The following is a 22,421-nucleotide window of genomic DNA, read 5'->3' as shown; positions in this document are numbered from 1 at the left end:
CAAAACGTTTTAGTCGTTTTTTAATTCATGTTAGATGTACGGAAAGCAATTTGTGTCCGAATGAGGCGACACCTATTAATCCCATTGTGTTATGTTACTGCATAGAGGTAGAGGGCTTCGTCGCCTTGACCCTGGTTTGATTACCAACATGGGTGTAATACAACAAGTGGTCCAGTGCATAATGCGTAGCTCGTATCAACCCCGGTTCGATTCCCTACGTGGGTGCAATGAGTGCAGTTCCACTAAAGACCTAATGGTTACAGCATTAGATCGCCTCGAACCTTGTCCTAATCTCCCCGTGGATACAGGGCAAGTAGGTTAGCTTAGTGATCTGTGACTCCCCAAAGATGCTATGTCGATGTTTCAAATGGATGCAATATTACGGGGCAATCGAGTGATTACAGGGTCTGATCGTCATGTCTAAAGTCTTGCTTCGAATCCCAGTATGTATTCAGTGTAACTAGATGCACATGAAAAGTAAATAGCTTTGGATCGCTTAACCTAAAACCTTAACGTTTAGCCTTATAGTGAAAAAGACATCCGTTCGATTCCCGATGCTGATAAGAAGCATATTACATTATTAACGTTGATAATCAGTTTGGTACTATTCTTCTATAATTCTACTAAATTACCTCTCATGTCAGAATTCATAGTGCAAGCCGACAACAATGTTACAGTAAATACATATTTGTATTGCACAAAACGTCCAAAATTACAGGCAATGAACCGACAAATAAACACTGGACTAACAAGTTTGGGGATATTTGTATGTTTTGAAAAAATGAATAATGATGTATTAGTTCCCTGACAAACTGACAAAATATCAGTCATAAAAATACCAATATCCTTAACTTATTTTGTCCACTATATATATGAACAGTGTCTATATTACATAAGGAGCGGTGTTTCGGTGTAGATGTTAACGGTGTTAAGGAACAGAATAATACTGACAGCATGTTGCAGCATGGGGATATATACTTAACTACACATCGCCAAAGATCAGATTATACCGCTAAGCCTGTAGTACAAACAGGGATCTTGTTGAGCTGATGGTAAGCTGGATGTGTGTGGCGTCTATAGTATAAACAAAAGGATTCCGACTGATGAGAATCTTTAATCAACTGATGGTAGGATGGGGGTGTGTGACGTCTGTAGTATACGCAAAAGGATTCCGACTGATGAAAACCTTTGATCAGCTGATAGTAAGCTGGATGTGTAACGTCTGTAGTATAAACAAAAGGATTCCGAGTGCCGAAACGGTAAGCTGCATGCATGTGAAGACTGTTAAAAGAGTATTCATTAAAAGGCAGTTTACTGTATTACATAAAATCCAGACCACCAATTCTGTTCAAATCTACTCATTAATTTCTTCAACATTCACGTCCAAGTGCTCTCAGGTTGCCATCACTTCATCCTTGTGGCGTCTGGATTATGCTAGATGGTGAAAGTCATGGCAAAGCCTGTGGCAGCGAAGATACTAGCCACTGTCAGCATGAGGATACCTGAAAAAAAATACACAGGCGCCATTCATTTACAATAACAACCTCATATTTGCGTCGTTTTGGAGGTTATGTTTTTCTCAGGTAAACCTCCTGTCAGGGTCATATAGAATATCCCTGGGACAATCTATACAATACACTAAACTTGACCCTGAAAGTAGATTTTCACAAAATGAATTCTTTCAACATCAACATTCAAGTGTCTGAAATCAATTGAAAAATATCATCAAAGATTATGATGAGAAGGAGAAAATGTTTTCTCCTCTCTGTACTAGAACCTCATGACACAGTTCATAAGTCGGCCGCTCTACCTGCACGGCTACTGAGCCGGCGAAGATGTTGGTGTTAATTTAGATTTTACTAACGCTTCGGTTACTGTTATGTAGCTTCATTACCTGATCATCTTATTATCCATCTTTGACGGTTCATATGACCGATGTTGATAAAATTGTCGTCTTTTCCTTCGATTTATATGACAGATATAACACTCTCCCTTGGTTTCGGCTGAAAATGCATACATTCGGAGTCCCTTCGCTCTCACGTTTACATTTTCAACCCAAACCACCGGATCGTGTTAGATCCTCTGTTAACACTTTGGTTCGTGAACGTGTTTTAATGAACTGGCTCTCTAGCTGTTATACAAACTATTAATGTAAAAAATATTTCATAAAAATTGAAACAAGCAATCGGGGCGAAGATGAAGCGTAAAATAACTTCCAACACCACGTATACGAAGCGCTTAAGATAAGTGAATGAGTGAGTAGGGTTTTACGCCGCTTTTAGCAATATTTCAGCAATATCACGGCGGGGAACAACAGAAATGGGTTTCACACACTGTACCCACGTGGGGAATCGAACCCGGGTCATCGCCGCGACGGGCGAACGCCTTAACCAGTGGGCTACCCCTATCTCCCACTTAAAATTAACTGACGTCATCTTTGGGGCCTACCTATATTGGGTATCCCCCGTCGTTACACTGCAGAAATGGTGTTAAAACGGCGTGAAACCTTATTCAATCATTTTAAGCAATGTTCGACGATCTGTTGCTTTTCTATATGATATTTATTACATAAGCCACCAGTGGTCACATGTAATAACTTTGCACCGTGGCATCTTGAAATGTGTACTTACCTCCAAGCTGGGATGCTCCTTGCGTGGGCATTGTGGTGGGACGGGGAGTTGAGGGTGGTGTTGCTCCGTTGCATGCCACGGTCAGGTAGGAGGTACCTTAAATAAGAAGTGTGGTACTGTGTTACTGCTGTGACTCACACTGACAAGGCAAAACAAAGATTGATCCCGCTATATGCAATGATTACAGAGCGATTATTCTTAAAAACCCAATGATCTAAAATGAGAATTGTGCCATAATAAGTAAAACTACATGGAGAGCGCATGCTTGCGTTAGGTCAGTCCCCCTTGGTGTCAGAATAAGCGCGCATATTTACACATAATAACTGAAATGCGCGGTAACAAGACATGTACATACAGTGGAATCTGTCTAAACCGGCAATCATCGGGACTGAAGAAATAATCCATTTTAGATAACGTGCCGGATTGGAGAGCAGATAATAAATTTAAAACCCACCAATGGGACTAAGATTTTATGCCAGTGTTAACAGCTTACCGGAATGGACAGATGCCGGTTTTGTCAGCTTCCACTGTACTCTGTTCTATTCTTCTTTTATTCATTCAATTAAATCGCCAATGGTGTAACATTTTTCTATACGCAAGAGCTTCTTTGATGTAATTGAAAAAATTTACAAGGGTATATCTACAATTACTAGTAAATCAGTGAGTTTAGTTTTACGCCGCACTCAGCAATATTCCAGCAATATGGCGGCGGCCTGTAAATATTCGAGTCTGGACCAGACCATCCAGTGATCAACAGCATGAGCATCTATCTGCGTAAATGGGAACCAATGACACGTGTTTTGACAATGACAATTTCTTCAGTTCTGACATTTTTTCTTGTGCAAATTAAACTTTTATATTTGTGCATATTTGGTCATTTACAATAAAACTCATTAATATGGAGACGACGTTCTGTTTCAAGGCTGTGCATCTACCGTAAATAAATAGGTAAGCGCCACTCAGTATATTTTGCAAAAATATAGGTTGGCACATAGGAAATCTTTCAGAAAAAAACGTGATATCATAATTTGGTTTAGTACTTTTAGAATAAAATCAAAACCATAATGCAAATTATCTTTTGCTTTAAACAGGAGGCATGCGCTTTTGGAAAAAAAGCAATTTGTTTTCCTTAAAAAGGGTACCCTCTTTTGACAAGTGAAAATCAGAAATGAATGTTATATGGTCACATGATTGTCACTTTTAACAAGTGAAACCTAGATTTAGTAATCTTGCAAACTGAATTTAATAGTCTTGTAACAGGAATAGTTATTTTGACTGAAAAACCAGTGTCATCATATCTGTAAGAATATTTCCTTTAATTGCAAATTCAAATGATTATGACATCCCTAAAACGGTTACCGGACGAACCTTCTCTAAGTGTGGATTGGTCTTCCAAATCAGTTCAGCCTAACATTTCCACAGCTTCACATCTTAGTTTTTAAATAGGCTGGCGCTTAACTTTTTATTCTCGGTATATACAGTATATTTCATCTGCAGTGGCTGGGGAATGGCACAGAGCACGTGTTCTGTCCTCACGGGATAGGACACGCCATCTGCCTGTTTCTACTAGAAAATTGTGGTTACTTGTTCTTAATTTCAAAAGTGGGAGGTACAGTGACTTGTCGAGAAGTAAAAATTGTTCAAAAGACTGGATTTCTTTCATTAATTTATAACTGATTACTTTGGAGCTGCTGTTAACGGAACTTCGCCAGGATTGGTAGAAATGGTGTCTTACGGTAGTTTCTACTTGTGATGAAACCCACTTAGGGGAGCAATTATATGGATTTCTGAACACATCATTCAGTCAGCACGTATTCAGTATATCCTCTACATTTTTAAGCCAAACATTTTCCTTACCATTTTTTCGAGGATTGTTTTCGATATCTTACATTTATTACTGCTCAAAGTGTTATCCGAAAACATTATAATTTTCTTCGCCATCCTAATGTCCATTGGTTCTCTCCCTAGCTCTCCATATATAAAGAGATTTGCTGCCGAGTTTCTTAAACCGATTGCTGGTATTAGAAACTTAAGATGAATTTTTTTCAATAATTTCCACATTTTACTGGACCAGATTTCACATCCATACAGTAAAATGGGGGCAATCATGACATCGAATGCCTTAAAAGGGGTATCTAAGACAGAACAGGGTCTTAGATGCATTAGGTTTCAACTGTTTAATTGAAAATTGAATTTTCTATTTTTTTGAACTGATATGCCAAGGTATGTATTGGAATAGTGAAGGGAAATTTTATCACCTAGAATAAAACGTGTCTTCTGATTATTGCCAGGTTTTGGGGTTTATTTTTTTGTGTGTGTTTTGTTTTTGTTTTTTGTTTGTTTGTTTTTTTAGATATTAACGTCCAGCTTACTGCGCTTACAGTGTTCATTAAATGTACCTGAGGATTGTTGCATAGAGCGGGGACCATAACCGAATAAAACGGTGTCATCTGCATAGAGAAAAACTAAAAACTGTAACATATAACACATAGTGGGGGGTATAACCGAATAAAACGGTGTCATCTGCATAGAGAAAAACTAAAAACTGTAACATATAACACATAGTGGGGGGTATAACCGAATAAAACGGTGTCATCTGCATAGAGAAAAACTAAAAACTGTAACATATAACACATAGTGGGGGGTATAACCGAATAAAACGGTGTCATCTGCATAGAGAAAAACTAAAAACTGTAACATATAACACATAGTGGGGGGTATAACCGAATAAAACGGTGTCATCTGCATAGAGCAAAACTAAAAACTGTAACATATAACACATAGTGGGGGGTATAACCGAATAAAACGGTGTCATCTGCATAGAGAAAAACTAAAAACTGTAACATATAACACATTCCATGTAATTTGAGCTCCCTCTGAGCTTGCTTTGAGAAGTTGAGACTCAACGTAATTTATAAATAAAGAGAATAGGATAGTGGAAATAATCTGATTGTATATTGTTTATAGCGACGCGATATTTAATCTTATTGTAAATGTTTTCGACAACTGAAAAAAATTCTTTTAACGCCGTATATTTGCAATTTATGCCACATTCGAATTCGCCAAACATTATTAAAGGCCTTAGAGAAATCAATAACATTGCAAAACAGTTTTTTCTTTGCTGATTTACAGAGTTGCATAAGCATGTTTACAGCGAATAAATTGTCTATTGTGGAAAAGCCCTTTCCGAAAACCTGACAGATATGGCGATATTATGTTATTACTTTCTATAAATTTAGTCAATCGATCATTCAAAATACTTGGAAATAGTTTCCAAAAACAAATTACTAATGTTATTGGTCTATAATTATTTGGATCGTTTCGATCTCCTTTTTTGTAAATAGGCCTAAAGGTACCGCAGAACCACACGTCTGTGATGGAGCCTGTGTCTAAGACAAGGTTAACAAGAGTCACATTGACGTGACTTTTTCAAATGATTCGACTAAGTATCCGTTGTAAACTTGATGTGTACCTGCAGTCTTGTTTCTTTTTAAACGTAAAAGTTGATTAACTTCACCTGACTTGTGGTATGTGTACGCTACACTAAAACATGCGCCACTAACGTGCTATGTTTGTTGTTTAACGCCACATTCAACACTACGACCTCTGGAGGCACATCCGTCGTGGGAAAGAATTGTTTACATCGATAAAATGGACTCACATTTCAGAAAATGCTGTTTTCATTTTATTTGGCAAATCACTTTGTAGAACAGAATATGATTTGGTCATAATGGTAACGTCAGGTTAAACTGCAAAAATGGCATCACTCTTTTCCATGAGACATTATTAGAATTATTATCAGACCATGAAACTGTCCAATTATTGTGTGGTGGTGACTTTAATGTCAGAACTGGAACTAATTCAGATTTTGAAGGTGACATAATTGGGTATACTGAGAACCATAGTCACGTCATGTCTGATTTCATATCTGACTATTTTAATCTGAAACGCTTTTCTCTTGATAAAATTGTCAGAAACTTTGGAAAATGTTTAACTGATTTATGCTCAGCTCCTAATATTCATATAGTGAATGGAAGATGTGGTACTGATGAAAATGTTGGGGATTTTACTTTTATCGGTGTAAATGGCATAAGTGTTATTGATTATATTATAACTTCCTCCCCATTATTTGAAAACGTTGTTGATTTTGGAGTTGAATCCCTCTCAGATTCTACCCACCTCCCAGTAACACTGACATTGAGCGCACCTAAGTTCGATCACCCTTCAAAGTATATGAACGATAAAAACAGTAAGTCGTTTAAATTTGTCTGGAATAATGACAATTTACAAGATTTTAGAAATCAGCTGTTTTCTGATGCAGCTCAAGATTTCTGATGCAGCTCAAGATTTCTGATGCAGCTCAAGATTTACTTGATAATGCATTTGACACATTTGTCGAATATTGATTTGAGTATTAATTACTTAGCAGATGGCTTGAAGCTGGCTGGTTCAAATAGGAAAAAGCCTGTTGGAAAACCAAAGTCTAAACGAATGCGTAAAGGGTATGATGCTGAATGTGACCATTCAAATAAGAAAAGAAGAAAGCAATCAATCAGTTTAGAAGATAAAAGATAAAGATTCTCTCAGATACTATCACAACTTTAGAAAATAATATGCTGCTACTTGGAAAGGAAGGAGTAAAAGGCACTTCCAAGAGAAAAGTCAGTTCTTGCAAAACAATGCCCATGATTTAAAAAAAATTGGTCAGAGCTCAATAATCTTAGTAAAGATCAGAAGGTGAGTTATATACACAGTGATGACTGGTAGAATTATTTTATGGAAGTATTTTCATTCAGATAGAGAATTTAACTCTGACAACCAGACTCAAGAGACACATGATGATACTCAACCACATTCAGAGACTCATTTGATACATGATGATCTTGATTTCCGTATTTGTAGAGAGGAGATTCTGGAGAGTATTCACCATCTTAACAATAACAAATCACCAGGATCATCCCAGATAATTCCAGAACTTTTTAAATACTCTTCTGATGTTATCGTGCCTTATCTTGAACTTGTCTTTAATGTCATTCTTGAAAATGGAACTTTTCCAGAATCATGGTTTGTATGTATCATTGTTCCAATACACAAACAAGGAGATCTGAATAAAATTAACAATTACACAAGTATTACCCTACTATGTATATCTGCCAAAACATTTACCTACACAATTAACAAACGAGTAGTGTTTTGGGGGCAGATTCCCGTAACACAATTAACGAATAGCAAGCAGGTTTTTACAGAAGGATATTCAACGATTCATTATATTTTTACCTTACAAACCATTGTTAACATATATCTTAGCATCAAAGGTGGAAAATTTTACGTGTTCTTTGTTAACTTTGCTAAGGCATTTGACTCAGTGCAGCAAAAGGAATAAACTGTTATGTAGTATACATGATAATGTAAATGTGTCTGTACGTAACAATAATGAGATCTCCAAAACATTTATTAGTTAGGAGTGAGGCAAGGGTGCCGTTAAGTCCGTTTCTATCTATCATTTTCATCAATGAATTAGCCTTGCAAATAAATTAAGAATTGTCATTATGGTGTCCATCTTCATCCAGATTTAACACAGCTATTCCTACTGATGTTTGCAGATGATATCGTTCTTTTTCATCCACATTAAAAGGGCTTCAGAGACAAATAGATGAACTTGAAACTGTGATGAATGGAAATTGGCAGTGAACAGGAATTAGACAAAAGTTCTTGTATTTAAGAATGGAGGGCAGTTATCACGTAATGAGTAATGGACATTTAGAGAAGGGAGTTTAGATACTACAGGATTTTATAGATACCTAGGTGTCTATTTCAGTAGAAATCTGTCAAGGACATGCATTCAAACCAGGCTGCATTGCAAGTCAAAACCTTTTGTAAGTGTTTTCAAACATTTGAGATTGTTGGGAAATATAATATACCAATCATTCTTCAAAATGTTTGATATCAAAATACTTCCAATACTAGTATACGGTTCAGAAGTGTGGGGCTTGTAACAGTTTGATGTGTTAGAATAAATTCACTTGTATGTTTGCAAAAAGTTCTTAGGTTTGAAAATAAGTACATCTAGCCTGATGGTATATGGCGAGTGTGGCCGATCTCCTCTTTTTGTATAGTCAGATATTAAGGTCATTAAATTCTGGTTATGACTTCTTGATATGGCCTCATACAGGCTTCAAAAAAATGTTATAATATGATGTTGCTCTATGATAATAACGGAAAAAGAAATTGGGTCACAGGTGTAAGAGTGTTACTTTTTAATGATGGTTATGGGCAGGTTTGGCATAAGCAGAACGTACATTCACAATTAGATTTGGTTTTATCATTAACACAAAGGTTAAAAGATATTCAATCCTGACATGGACTGCATCATTAGCGTTATCAAGTAAATGTTTTTTATTACAAAATGTATAAATCACAAATAATTCAGGAAGATTTTTCTGTTATATTTATATTGGTGAAAACGTTTTTTTTTGTTGTTGTTTTATTTTGTTTGTTTGTGTGTGTGTGTGTGTGTGTGTGTGTGTGTGTGTGTGTGTGTGTGTGTAGTGTGTGTGTGTGTGTGTGTGTGTGTGTGTTTGTTTATATTTACATATGCGTGTATGGTTGTACATGGTTGTATATACTGTGTACTGTTACATTATATTGTAATGCACTATAGTCCTGTGGCCTTTTAAGTACGGACCACAGGGCAGTGGGGTAGCCTAGTGGTTAAAGCGTTCGCTCGTCACGCCGAAGAACCAGATTCGATTCCCCACATGGATACATGTGTGAAGCCCATTTCTTGTGTCCTCCTCCTTCATATTGATAGAATATTGCTAAAAGCGGTGTAAAACTCACTCACTAACTCACTCATTCAACAACCAAGACACGTGCATCTATACTCCTTACCTTGAACTCTGAGCCAAAGATAATCGCCATCCCTCCCTTCCTTGTGAATAGCATTATAATTCAGGGTTATTTGGGACTTGTTCTCCATTGCTTTCGGACCAATTATAAGATGTCCCAGAGTAGAGTTAGCAATCGTCGGCGTGTATGTCTCTGAACCTGATGTCAAGTTGAATTTGTCCATTTTACCATCACTCCTTCCATAGGAGGCCACGAGGATCTCAACAGACATGCCTGACCCTGCAAGGTCACACGTGCAGGTTCTGTTTGTATCTGAAGCATTTGAGTTGCCTGGGTAGTTTGGTGATGCAAGAAACAGCGTCATCTCGTGATCAGATACCGCCCCAGCTGTGCTACAGATATCCAGCGGTGTCTCTGAAACACGAAGCAGTGTGATGGTAATACAAAGGAAGCCATTTTGGCCAGTTTCGATTTTTCCAAAGCAAGAAGTTTTGCCAAGAGTGGTTGGCAAATTACCCCAGTTATTTGGCGCTGTTTGTAAATAATCCAGTCTGGGCCATACAATCAAGTGGTCAGCATCATCAGCATCGGTCCATACAAGTGGGGTGCGGTGACGCGATTGTGTCATCCAAGTCCGGGGATCTGACCACCCGATCCCGTCAGATACAAGCATGGGTTCAGTATTTGTCCGGTTTGAGTGAAATAAAGCAATGTCGACAACAGCGAAAAACACGGGTGCTGAAACACATCAACATCATGTTTGATTGAAACGCAACAGCCATTATGTTGTGACACTGCATGAAGTGTCTGTCATCGGTTTTTGTAAACGATTTCATCTTAAACCGTCCAGTAAGTTCACTCCCAATTGTCTGACTTGGCCAGTCATCAGACAAGTCAGGGAAGTGTAATGAGCACAACAGCGCACTCACCCGAGATCAGTATGACTGTCCAGTCCTACCTACATCATCAGGGAGCATCCCATATACTGTGACAGTGCACAATTTATCTTTGTACTCTTCATGTTTGATTACTTTTTTCATTTATGTATTTTGTATATATTTGCCACATATATTTTTATGTATGTATGTATGTATGTATGTATGTATGCATGCATGCATGCATGCATGCATGTATGTATGTATGTATGTATGTATGTATGTATGTATGTATGTATGTATGTATGTATGTATGTATTTTGTATATATTTGCCTGAACGTTCACATTCATTTTGAAGAGTTGTTAATATTGAAATGTCACTTTAATTAGCCTTAATGTTATGGCTCAAGCTGATGTAAGGCACTTAGCAAGGATAATTAACACAGGCCATAATGTTGTATGTAACTGTTACACATTTAAGCTCGACCTTTTGAGATGCTTATTTCCCATAAAATTTGTATAGATTGCTGTTTGAATATCTTTTTGTATATGTATTTATGTATTTATGTATAAAACACACGGCCTCGCAATAAATGTGGAAACATCTCCTTGACTGATCACTGACTTTCGGAATTCTACATTCTATTAAGGATCTAAACAACTTATCCAACACGAGCCGGGTACAATAGCACCGGTTCCAGGACAAAGACCAATGCGGAAGAATGCAATATAAACCACAGTCTCCAGCTTGCGCATCCCAACCTCGTCAGGTTTCTATAGAGAGTGAGTGAGTGAGTTTAGTTTTACGTCGCACTCAGCAATATTCCAGCTATATGGCGGCGGTCTGTAAATAACCGAGTCTGGACCAGACAATCCAGTGATCAACAACATGAGCATCGATCTGTGCAAATGGGAACCGATGTGTCAACGAAGTCAGCGAGCCTCTGACCCGTTAGTCGCCTCGAACCAGCATAGTCACCTTTTATGGCAAGCATGGGTTTCTGAAAGCCTATTCTAACCCGGGACCTTCGCGGGTCGTTTCTGGAACTGATATTAATGATGCAAAGGGGGCTCAATTGACACAGATGAATATCGTTCAAGAACAACGCTTTGTCTCTAAATATGTATAGACTACAACATAAATTCCATATCAAGCGAGATGAAACAGGAGTATCAAAACGCTGTGGCAGTCTAGACTTGCTTGATTTAGATAATTCCCACAGCAGACTAGGCTAGGTACTGTCGCTAACGGGGACAGGGACGGAATACAAACGTTATGTATCCGAGTGTTCGTCACGCCCCTGATGAATGGCATGGCCTTAGCGACACAAAGCACAAATAGTACGCTGCCTCCTGTGAGATCTTATACAATTTGAAGTTATGATTGTGTCTGACAAGTGATGCATTGTGCAGCAGAATACGAAACAGAAACGTGAAACCTTTGTTGAAACAAACACGCAGGCGATGCGACACAACAAACAAGCAGCTAGAGGACACGACAGACAAGCAGATGACTCTACACTCAGACGACACCATAAACTCGCAGACGACACTACAAACAAGCAGAACACACCACAGACAAGCAGACGACACTGCAAACACACAAACGACACCATAAATACGCACCCGGCACCACCAAACAACCACATGACACTACAAACAGTCAGACAACACCTACCATCTATGCATTCATATGATATCGTTGGCTGATATTTCTCCGAGGTCTCACAGGCTCGCTCTATCATTGTCTTATTGACAGTCTTCTGGCACGATGACACCCCCATACAGTCGACGTCATCAGAACTGGCGAACCCTGACTTACAAGCACCTTGTCCACAATCGGCTGTCATATTCCGTATGGTTAAATCGATGAAATGCAGCATATCCCGTCCCGAGCATGTGAGATCAAATGTAATCGAAGCATCGGAGGTACAGTTCTGTTTGGTCTCCACCCCATGACCTAGAATTAAAAAGCTGTCATAATTCACAGTACACGCACGTTATGTCCTCTTTGAGAGGCTTTTGAAGAAAAATCCGGAAAACCGAGGTAATTATAAAGCGCTGGATGACTGAAGCCAGGTATTCCAGCCACAGGCTGAACGTTAACTGCACGCGGTACTGTTTTTAAATACCTGTTGACTCACCTGAAACCAGTGAAGGTAAGCATAAGCAGAAACATATCACGGCTATGGCTGATCTCATGTTGAAGGCTACACTGATGTCTGTCCTAAGCTGGAATGATGTAAACTCTGCTGTCAACGTATCCCTGAGAGCTCTGGTTTCCTGTATCCCAGATATATTCTATGGGCGCACTCACCAATACAACTACGAGGATGAACATACGACGGCAAAGATTCCTGCGCGTCGCAACAGAAGCGCTCATGTATAACATCCAAGGGCGGACAAACCAGTTATACGTCTGGGTGTTCACGGGTGGTGGCTGCATGGACAGTAAGATACTGTTTTCGAAAGTAGTGAAAGAAATCAGCTTTCTCGCACCAGGTCATGCGAAACGCACAAAAAGGACGCGGCGCCATCCCAGCGATATGATCGCCACCTTGCTGAGAGTGGGGGTGGGTGGGTGGGGGTGGGGGGGGGGGTGGGCTCACACACTGTACCCATGAGGGGATTCGAAGCCGGATCTTCCATGTGGCAAGGGAACACCTTTACCGCGAGGTTGTCCCACCGCCAATCAGCTTGCTCGCGGTGTCAACCTCATGTGGACGTCGGGCGTCTGATAGAAGATTTCGTGGTTCGAATCTCAGCACGATCTAGGAAATTCCCCATCGACTGGAGTCCAAATCAGATTTGGAGCAAATTAAATCTTAATTATTGCCAAAATATGCCCCCTGTTGCTACAATATGTTGACGAAGGATAGAGTCATTTGCCTTACATTTCTTGCGAGCATTGCAAATCGCAGCATCAGACCCAGGGAACCTGGCTGTTGAGACGTGGAGACATTTTGTACTGTCTCAGAGTAGTATGGATTTTAGTTTAGATCCTAGAAATTTATAGGAGTTAGTATCACCTTACGTAACAGAGTTGAGTGAGTTATTATTTAACACATCGGCAATATTTATCGCGACGAGAACAATCTTGTTTATATCAATATGAAAATCAGAACTTAAAAACCTGTCATCAGAGACCATATAATCTATTATATGGTCTCTGCTGTCATCGAAGAAAAATATAAATACTCGAGTATCACTGCTATGTAAATTTAAAACTGGTACACTATCGTAAAATTAAATCACTATTGGCAGTACAAATTACGTAATGCGGTTGAGGTAACTGGTGTATATTTTAATTTGTTTATGTTTATGACGAAAATGAACTGCTGATGGAAAAATCGGAAAAATGAAAATACAAACTATACAAAAAGTGTGAAAACACTCTGCAGTTAAAGTGAGAGTCTGGAAATATTTTGAAGAGTATTATTTATTTATTTATTTGTTTATTTATTTATTTATTTATTTATTTATTTATTTATTTATTTATTTATTTATTTATTTATTTATTTATTTATTTATTTATTTATTTATTTATTTCACCCTAAGTATTGTATGTTGCGAACCTTACTCACCATGCACATCATACTCCTAGACAGCGTGCGTTAGAGAGTAACTCGGTGCGGAGCTTATACTTAGCACGTGACGACAACTTCCGTGTTTATGTTGGCAGCTACTTCAGACCAGAGACCATATAGTAATGATTTAGTCTATTATATTGTCTCTGTTTAGACAGAACTTGTCTATGTGAGTCTGTCGGTAAACGATATTCTATCAGTTGAAGCTTTGTAGCGTCATTACAGTAACTTTGTTTCGCGACTGTGACGTGATTACAATGATGGTTGCTGCAGTATGAAACTGACTCAGGAAGGAAACAAAACGAGTATCATATGATCAGCGACATCGTATAAAATTGGATTGTACGGTACCTGTATGATGCTTGAGAACGAGTGGTAGGATTCATACTCGTGCGTACGACTGGACGTTGAAATAGTACCTCTCAACAATGAAGACTCGTATATTCCTTGTAACAGTAATATTGCTATGTAACCATTTGTTTTGCTCAGAGACTTTAGATCAGTTGGAATTATCAGACTCATTAAGGAATCTAGTTAACCCTGTTGGTGTTGTAAGCAGTTTGTTCCCAGCTGAAGATATAAGTAATTCTTCCTCCAGTGGTATAGTGAAGACGTGTAAAGCTTTCCTGGACATATTTGCCACACAATCTTCTCTTTTCACAAAATGCCTGGTTGAAAATGCACGACCATTTCGATTTTGTGAGACTTGTGTCACCCCCTTCGAGCGGGCATCAACAGTCTACAAGGATTTGGTAAGTAATAACTATCTAAAATACCCCTCATTTGTACTTACTTGCATCTGTAGAATGGGGATAGGGTATGTACTTTTATCAACAAAAGCTTTATTAGATGGTACTTGTTACACCGCATGTCAATACAAAAACTGGTATATGCTGTGTTAATGTGGACCGCTGATGGGGCATGTACTTTATATCAACAAGAGCTTTATTAGATGGTACTTGTTACACTGCATGTCAATACAAGAACTGGTATATGCTGTGTTCAAATGATCCTCTGATAGGGCATCCATATTTATGGGCTAACAGTTACACCAAGAAACCACCAGGGTGCCGATTAGTTCAGTCAGCTTAGCTGGCTTAAGGAGTTGCAGTCAAAAGGGTTCAAGCACAAAAGTCAGAAGGGCCGAAATGAGAAGTCAAGATGGCCAGAGAAAGGGCAGAAAATAAAAATTTAATAAGTTTCATAGTAAAATAGTGTTTGGTTTGTTGTGACTTTTATTGAAATTTGAACATGACTCTTCTTGACTCAGGGTCATGACTATCCGTATGGGATGTTTGTGTTTGTTGGTGTAAGTTTTTAATCCAAATCCAGTTAAAACATTGGAATGTTTGTTTTAGATGTTGTTGTTGTTAAATCGAAATATGAACATAACTGTCTCACTACAGAGGCAGGCAAACTTGTTTCAGTCCAGGTAAGAGCTCAGGTGGGCAGTACCTCATATTGACTGATTCCTAGTTAGAAGTAGTTAAGTTGATAATTGAACTTCCTTATTATATTGTTATTTGGAGATGTTAATGAATCAAACTGATTCTTACGTAGATCAATCATCCTCCATGGCACAACAGTGGTTTGTGGATGGGACATTCAAACTGTCAAAGTCATCCGAAAGATGCTTCGTGCCCTACCCCATCCACCCCACTAATTTAAATTATGAACAAATGAACTTGCGCAAATTAATTTTGAGAACCTGTGTTTATTAAGTAAATTATGAACTATATGTGGTGCATAACTACATGCCATTATAATTTTATTAATGTTACGATATTATGTTTGTGCTATATGTGTCAATAAATAATGTAAAAACTGTCTACTTGTTTTTTCAGTTCGTCCCATATGACTAGGAATAAGGCCCCTTTGACTTTTTGTCACGGCCCATTTGCCTTCACCTGTGCCCTTCTAACTTTTTCCATAGGTCGTTTTGACTTGGCACTTGTCGGCCCATTTGACTAATTCCCGGCGGAACTAGGCGCCGATCAACAAATTGTTTGTAACATTATGACCTGTCGTAACTCTGTCGTTTATCATTGGCTTACGAATATTGTAGCGCAACAAACATTTTATGGATTGGAACCCCAGGCCCTAGATTTTCAAAACTCTCTTAATGTTAAGATAGTCAGTCAGTCGTATGTGCCATACATTAACATCAACTTATGACTGACAGAGAGCTAAGAGAATTTCGAAAATCTGGGCCCAGGACCGGTACAAGCAACCTTGCACACAGTTGCATTCTTGTTGCCACATGAGTGAAACAATCTTCAATGCAGGGTTCAACCTTCAAATTTGTCCTCACGTTACAAAGTATTTGTTACATATATCTACAGAATTAGATGAAAGTAGCAGTATCCTGGCTCTTAATACGGTTTCCTATCTATTACTGATAAGTGTCGACATCTTTCATATTGAGAAAAGATGGGTGAGAATATATGTATTATTTAAAATCAGTGGGGGAAAACAATGTATTACTGCATTGATATCTGAGGCTTTCACGAAATTACTTACTTGGAAAATTACTTACTTACAGGCAATCATTAGGGCAGAGCAACTTACCCGCAAAATTTGTACACGTTATTCATTAATGTCTTCTACACCAAAGATGTGCGCTATGTGTTCCAGCTGTTAACGTTATTAATGCTCTTTTCTATACTGTGTTCAGACAACGGATGTTAACTGTGTCAAGGAGTTGCTGATGGCCGATCGAGTGCAAGTGCTCACACTGGTGTATCAGAACATGAATGACGTCTGGGCTAAAGCCTACTGTCCACGTACGATATTATTTTTTTTAATTGTTTGCATGTATTGCATGATTTATTCATTTGTTGTTTAGTGGCACACTCAGTGATTTGTCAGCAAAATGATTGCTCTCCATAAATAATCAAGTCTGGACCAGATCATCTAATAATTGGTGCTATGAGCATCAATCATTGCAATCGATATATGACATGTAGGAACTTAGTCAGTGAGTCTGATCACCCAGTCCTGTTTGTTACCTCTGACGCCAAGCAGGGACTGGTGAAAATTGGACACCTTTTCCAACCTGGATTTTATCTCTGTGTATTTGATCATGGATGTGTGAATGAAATTTAAGACCAACTTGAAGTTTTGTTACACCTTTGGTTATTTACTGATATACAGTTCAAGCTGCAATACATATATCAAAAGTGATTCAAAGGAATATAAAGTGTTTTAATTTAAAGTTCCATAAACATGATAAACCCCTAAAATACATGTATTCCTGTCAGTGTCAAATCTTGATTATATCCAACTAGCATTCTGACAAAATGCTATGTTGCCAAATATTTCTTTTCATGATAAACATAAACATTAAATCATTTCAGAATGTTTTGCCAGCATAACCGAAGAGAGTGAGAATGCCACAGTCAATTCAACTCTTGCAGACAGCACACTGGAGTTCTTTGATCTGTTTAACAATATGACACTCTGTATGAACAACACAATGCAGGTAAGGACGATGACACTGACAGTAATGTTCACAAAGGTTCAAATCTCTGGATGATGATTCTTAAAAATAAAAATATAGATTTTTGCAATCATATATTGTTTTTGTGTGATATAAAATCGGTGAATACATGGACTTTTTAGAAAATTCTCCTCCTACAGGTGTGTAGTGGTAGAATGTTTTGCTTTATTGCATGTACATTGTTACATGTATTTTATGGAATGTGTCTCGCAGTACAATTTTCTAAAAGGTCCATTTCTTCAGTGATTTTGTTGAGATTTGAAATATATGTTAACCACCACATATAAAAACAATATGGTATTGCAAAGGCCAGCATTTTTATTTTTGACAGTGTTTGTCCAAACAGATTCAAACCCCTGTGGTATTCTTATGTGATAGGACTGCATTTTCCATTTTACAGTAAAAACACTTTTGCATGAAAGGGTTCATCTTGGCTGTCAAAACTAGGCGTCCCGATGACTTCCAATTACGGACATGACGGGTAATATAGGAAATATGAGGGTTCTGTGATTGTGAAATAATGACATTGTGTTGTGCTATGAAGTGTAAATTTACTGGTACTATGAAAATAAAAAAGAAAATGCAGGAACCTTTTATATCTTATCAAGAATTTGGTACAGTGAATCTTATGCTGTTTCTCTCAGGACACAAAATGTATCCATCCTACATATTTGTGTGAACTGGCTGCACATATGCATCTTGTCTAATTATGTTATGATAATAACAATATATATATTACCACAACTACTATTACTAGTGGGTCGTGATTCACCAATTTGTGAATGGATTGCAGATTTCCATCTGATGAGATACCCTCCAGTTAATGTGTAGCTGTCTTTCCTGTCTCATTAAAACATATTTTAGGCCTCACTAGTGTTAAGCTAAGAGCTTAGGTGTGCTGGCGATTAAGTGTCTGACTCGAAGGATATGGGTTCAAATCCCAGATGGGACTCAACCCAACAGAGTTACTAGAATCTGTACTTTACTCAGAAAGTGTAGTTCCAAACAGAACATGTTACATCTGTCCACTTTCTAAATGGCATTGTGCATTCATAAGATCATAGGGCATCCCATTATGACAATATGAGTCACATCAAAAAAAGTTTTTACAAAGTGAGGGAGCAGTGAAACAACTTACAAGATGTTGACTTTAGCCAATCTTATGGCACTTTTCTCATGTCGTACAGGACTAGTTTCAAACTGGTGACTTCCATTAAAGAAATTATTGCTCCACAATACACAACAAGTTATGTCATATCTATCAGAGGGCCAAGCTTTGTACTCTTAATACATTCCACAGGCTATGCATAATATGTTCCATTTCAAATGTTTTTGGCTTTGTTGCAAGAGATTGTCAAAGCTGAACTAGTAACTGCTCTTAATCTTTTTTAGATTGGCCGATTAGAAAACACATCTATTTCTTTCAATGGTCAGATGAAGGTCATTCTGACACGACACAAAACATTCTGGTATATTGTCAGATGTTTATTGAGATAATGTGAGAGCTTGTATGTATTTACTGAGACTGAGTGTACTTTTGTATTTGTTTAAAGTTCCATGAAGGTGCGCTCTTGTGCCTCTGGTTCATTTGTCTTTGCTTTCACGTCTCACAGTCTAAGTAAACTTTGTCTCAGTGTATTTTGTTACACTCAACCACTGAGTCTAACAAAACCTAGAAGAAGGTCGCGTCAGGTAACCTTTGAGCGACCAATGACCGTCCAATCAAACACGAGACGGTTAAATAAATTTAACCAATCAGACGACTACTACTTAGGGATCAGAGGGACTTTCAAAATATTCAGGGCACTGATACAGATCTCTCCACAAACAAAAATCCGCATACAACACAGTTATTTGACCTGCAGTATATAGGCTTTGGGGTTTCTGTTGACATGGTTACCATTAGCTAATATTTCTGCAAGATAACATCCTTGCCAAAACCACTATTTTCAACGACTGTTTACTCACCGTTGTCATGGTTGTACATACACTGAGTGCATCCCCCCAAAGTGAGCGTATCGTTTGTGTACGAACCTTTTCGAGATAAAAAGTTCAAGCGGTATGTGCACTTTCGCAATTTGGTAAGCTGTGTTCTGATTGGTCATTGTCAAAGGTTTCCTGACACGACCTCCCATAAAGTTTTGTTAAACTCAGTAGTGGAGTGTTACAAAAAGTACTGAGGATAAGTTTACATAGACTGTCACATCTCATTAATTCATCTTTGCCTACTAAACAGTTAGATCAGCTCCTATGGTCGTTTATGCAACATTATATCAATCAAGACTGCATGGTTGAAATCTAATTTATGTCTTTGCCAACAGGATATCGATCCTGAGGGGACGAAACATGGCAATTCTTCCTTCTGTACCAAATGTCAAGCACAATACAAGGCTCTGAATGACAAATTCACAGCAATGATGCAGGAGACGTCATCAGAAATCTGTATGGATGTTGTGGATATGGTGAGTTAAATTCAGTGACTTGACAATGCATTTTGCAATATTCCAGCTATGCAACAGTGGTTTGTATGCTTTCTTGATTTGGCAAACCTGTGAATAATATTATGACAAAAGGTTATGTGATAATGTCCTCTGCTGTAGGAAATATGAGGCATTGGATACCTACTTATTTAATTTCATATTAACTAAATTTCATAGCCTACTAGTATATAATGAACCTTTGAAATACACATGTGATTTTATTTATCATAATTTAACACGTTGCAACAACTCCAAAATACAAGGTACACTTATTTGTAAAATAAGTATCAACATCAATACAAATAAATTATCCGTGGAATTATTCAGTTCAGTTGGATGGTCTCTGGCATTGTTTCAGATGAACTACACAAGACTGATGTGGAGTTCAGGCTACAACTGTTCTCATCGTAATGGAGATCTTGCACCAGTGTTAGTCATAACTGGGGTTATATGTGCTTTGCCTGTGATATTCTATGTTGCCAACAGACTGACTGGACAAGTTAATGAGAGAACAATTGTTGTGCGTAAGTACTCATCTGTATACCCTTTATCATACATCAAATGTTAAATCTGAGAATGTTTGTTGAATTTTTATGTTAGGGGCCCTGTAAATATTTAGTAGGTCAGACAACATATGAAACTTATTGGACCCAATGTCCTGGTACATTGAAACATTCATTTAAGCTTTATTCTTGACATCACATTTGCCAACCACAGGACTGCTTGAAGAAAGCATGTCTTAGTTATCCAGCAGAAAGGCCCTCATATTAAATTTGAACTTTCATTGTAATTTAATGTTTCACTGATCTGTCAAAGCATAAGATATTGTGCACATTATAGATTCAGTTCCACATTTTATGCTTGGAATGAAACAGTATGCTCTTACCACGGTGTAGTATGTATTGCAGTACAAGGCCTTCAGTACTGTCCTTTTCAGTTCAGTATGTGAGATATGATCTTTATGCAGGAAACTGACAAGAACCAAACCTTGCATTGTTTGATAACATTGATAAGAAGGTAACCATAATCTTTGTTATTTTGAATGAAGTAAACTGTCATTTTATGACTAGATAGAAATCACAGTACGAAAAACAAAAATATAAAATAAATTAATGCTTTACGACATTCCAGACCGAAGACAAAATACTGCAGGCCTACTAAAACTGTGATACCCCTAGTTCACCCCTAGTTTATGCCAGACTAATTCTTCCAAATATATCCATTTCAGCAAAAAGAATGAAGCGTCCCAAATCTTACGGGTCAATGAGTAGCAGTCAGCAAACTGTTCTCAACTCTCAGAGAAGATAAGGAGTGATCTCATGTACAAATAAACATCCAAAACTTACCATATGACATTGTCAAGGTAACATGTCTCTGTCTGTTTATGGCTTGTTTCCAAGCAGGAGGGGTCAGTAATGTAACATATTTGTTATAACTTCACTGTTCATTCTTTTATAATGAAATCGCGCAAAGTTAGTGCAATAACATGTTTGCTTGTACATTAATTTATGATGTACAAGATTTTGTTGTTGGGTTATTCATAAGCTTCTGTAAATAAAATTGTTTTCTATTTGAAAATTACAGGATTTGTATTGATTCATACTTGCCACTCAAGCAGATAGGTATAATTTGTGTGTTTTATATGACATTTTATCACTCTCTTCCCAAGCTGATATGCCATGCTGATACTGAGATAAAATACACTGACATCAATACATGTCAAATGTATTTTGTTCAACAGGGAGTACTATCATGTGTTCATGGCAGGGATCTGGTAATCTGTGGCATGTCTTCACCGTTATGTCAAAATTACAGCCTTCTGGATTAGAAGATGTAGTCTAATCTTATACAGTTTCTGAACTAGATAATCCAGTATTATTGAGGATGTTATCAAACAGTGCACATTCAAAACACATCCACTAGGAGGCATGTGCAAGTTTGAGAGGGTTCTACATACGTAAGATACAGTGGTCAGTTAGACCTGTATCACTCTGGGGTTTTCTCTGACAATAAGCTGAGATGACATGTTATATTCACAATGCTGTTCTTAGCTGCATAAAACTCACTCGTTCACATTGTCAAAATGAAATTACCTTCTACAAAGACCAATATCCATGGAATTCTCTTGATATTTAGATGCCAAAATCATTATTTTGCTAACTTTGTCAATGTAATGTGCTGTATTAGGGATTACACTTTCACAGACAATTACAGTTTGTAATACATTTTGGGTCCGAGTCTATCCAGCATTCAAACCAACACATTTGAGTAAGGCATCTAATTGCCAACACAAATGGTAATCCAACACATAATAGAAATTTGTGGTGGTCTAGATAACATTCTTTGTGTACCCCTCTGTCAAGTGTACACTGGCATAGCTTCCATTGCCTAAAAGCTGTGAATAAGCACAGTGGTCAAATGTAACATGTTAACTTATGAATTACAGTTTCTCAGCAAAATACAAACACCAGTACTTTTTAGAGTTGAGGCAGCAAATGCC

The 22,421-nt window shown here is 37.8% G+C and overlaps 2 protein-coding genes across 2 annotated transcripts; one reads left to right on the top strand and one right to left on the bottom strand.

The window, feature by feature from the left end:
• Positions 1 to 671: 671 nt before the first annotated feature.
• On the bottom strand, positions 672 to 12,840 carry LOC137286839 (uncharacterized). Its single transcript, XM_067818850.1, has 5 exons — positions 12,500 to 12,840; positions 12,034 to 12,315; positions 9,522 to 9,893; positions 2,631 to 2,726; positions 672 to 1,502 (listed from the first exon to the last, which is right to left on the bottom strand). The coding sequence occupies exons 1-5, from the start codon at positions 12,555 to 12,557 to the stop codon at positions 1,435 to 1,437; spliced, it is 876 nt and encodes a 291-aa protein (XP_067674951.1). The 5' UTR covers positions 12,558 to 12,840; the 3' UTR covers positions 672 to 1,434.
• A 1,146-nt stretch (positions 12,841 to 13,986) lies between these two features.
• On the top strand, positions 13,987 to 21,502 carry LOC137286310 (osteopetrosis-associated transmembrane protein 1-like). Its single transcript, XM_067818087.1, has 6 exons — positions 13,987 to 14,694; positions 16,617 to 16,725; positions 17,299 to 17,423; positions 19,763 to 19,903; positions 20,280 to 20,445; positions 21,150 to 21,502. Exons 1-6 carry the CDS (start codon positions 14,371 to 14,373, stop codon positions 21,227 to 21,229), a joined length of 945 nt encoding a protein of 314 aa, XP_067674188.1. The 5' UTR covers positions 13,987 to 14,370; the 3' UTR covers positions 21,230 to 21,502.
• The last annotated feature ends 919 nt before the right edge of the window (positions 21,503 to 22,421 follow it).

This window comes from Haliotis asinina, chromosome 6, assembly GCF_037392515.1.
Source record: "Haliotis asinina isolate JCU_RB_2024 chromosome 6, JCU_Hal_asi_v2, whole genome shotgun sequence".
NCBI lineage: Eukaryota > Metazoa > Mollusca > Gastropoda > Lepetellida > Haliotidae > Haliotis > Haliotis asinina.
This window is presented reverse-complemented; position numbering and strand designations above follow the sequence as displayed.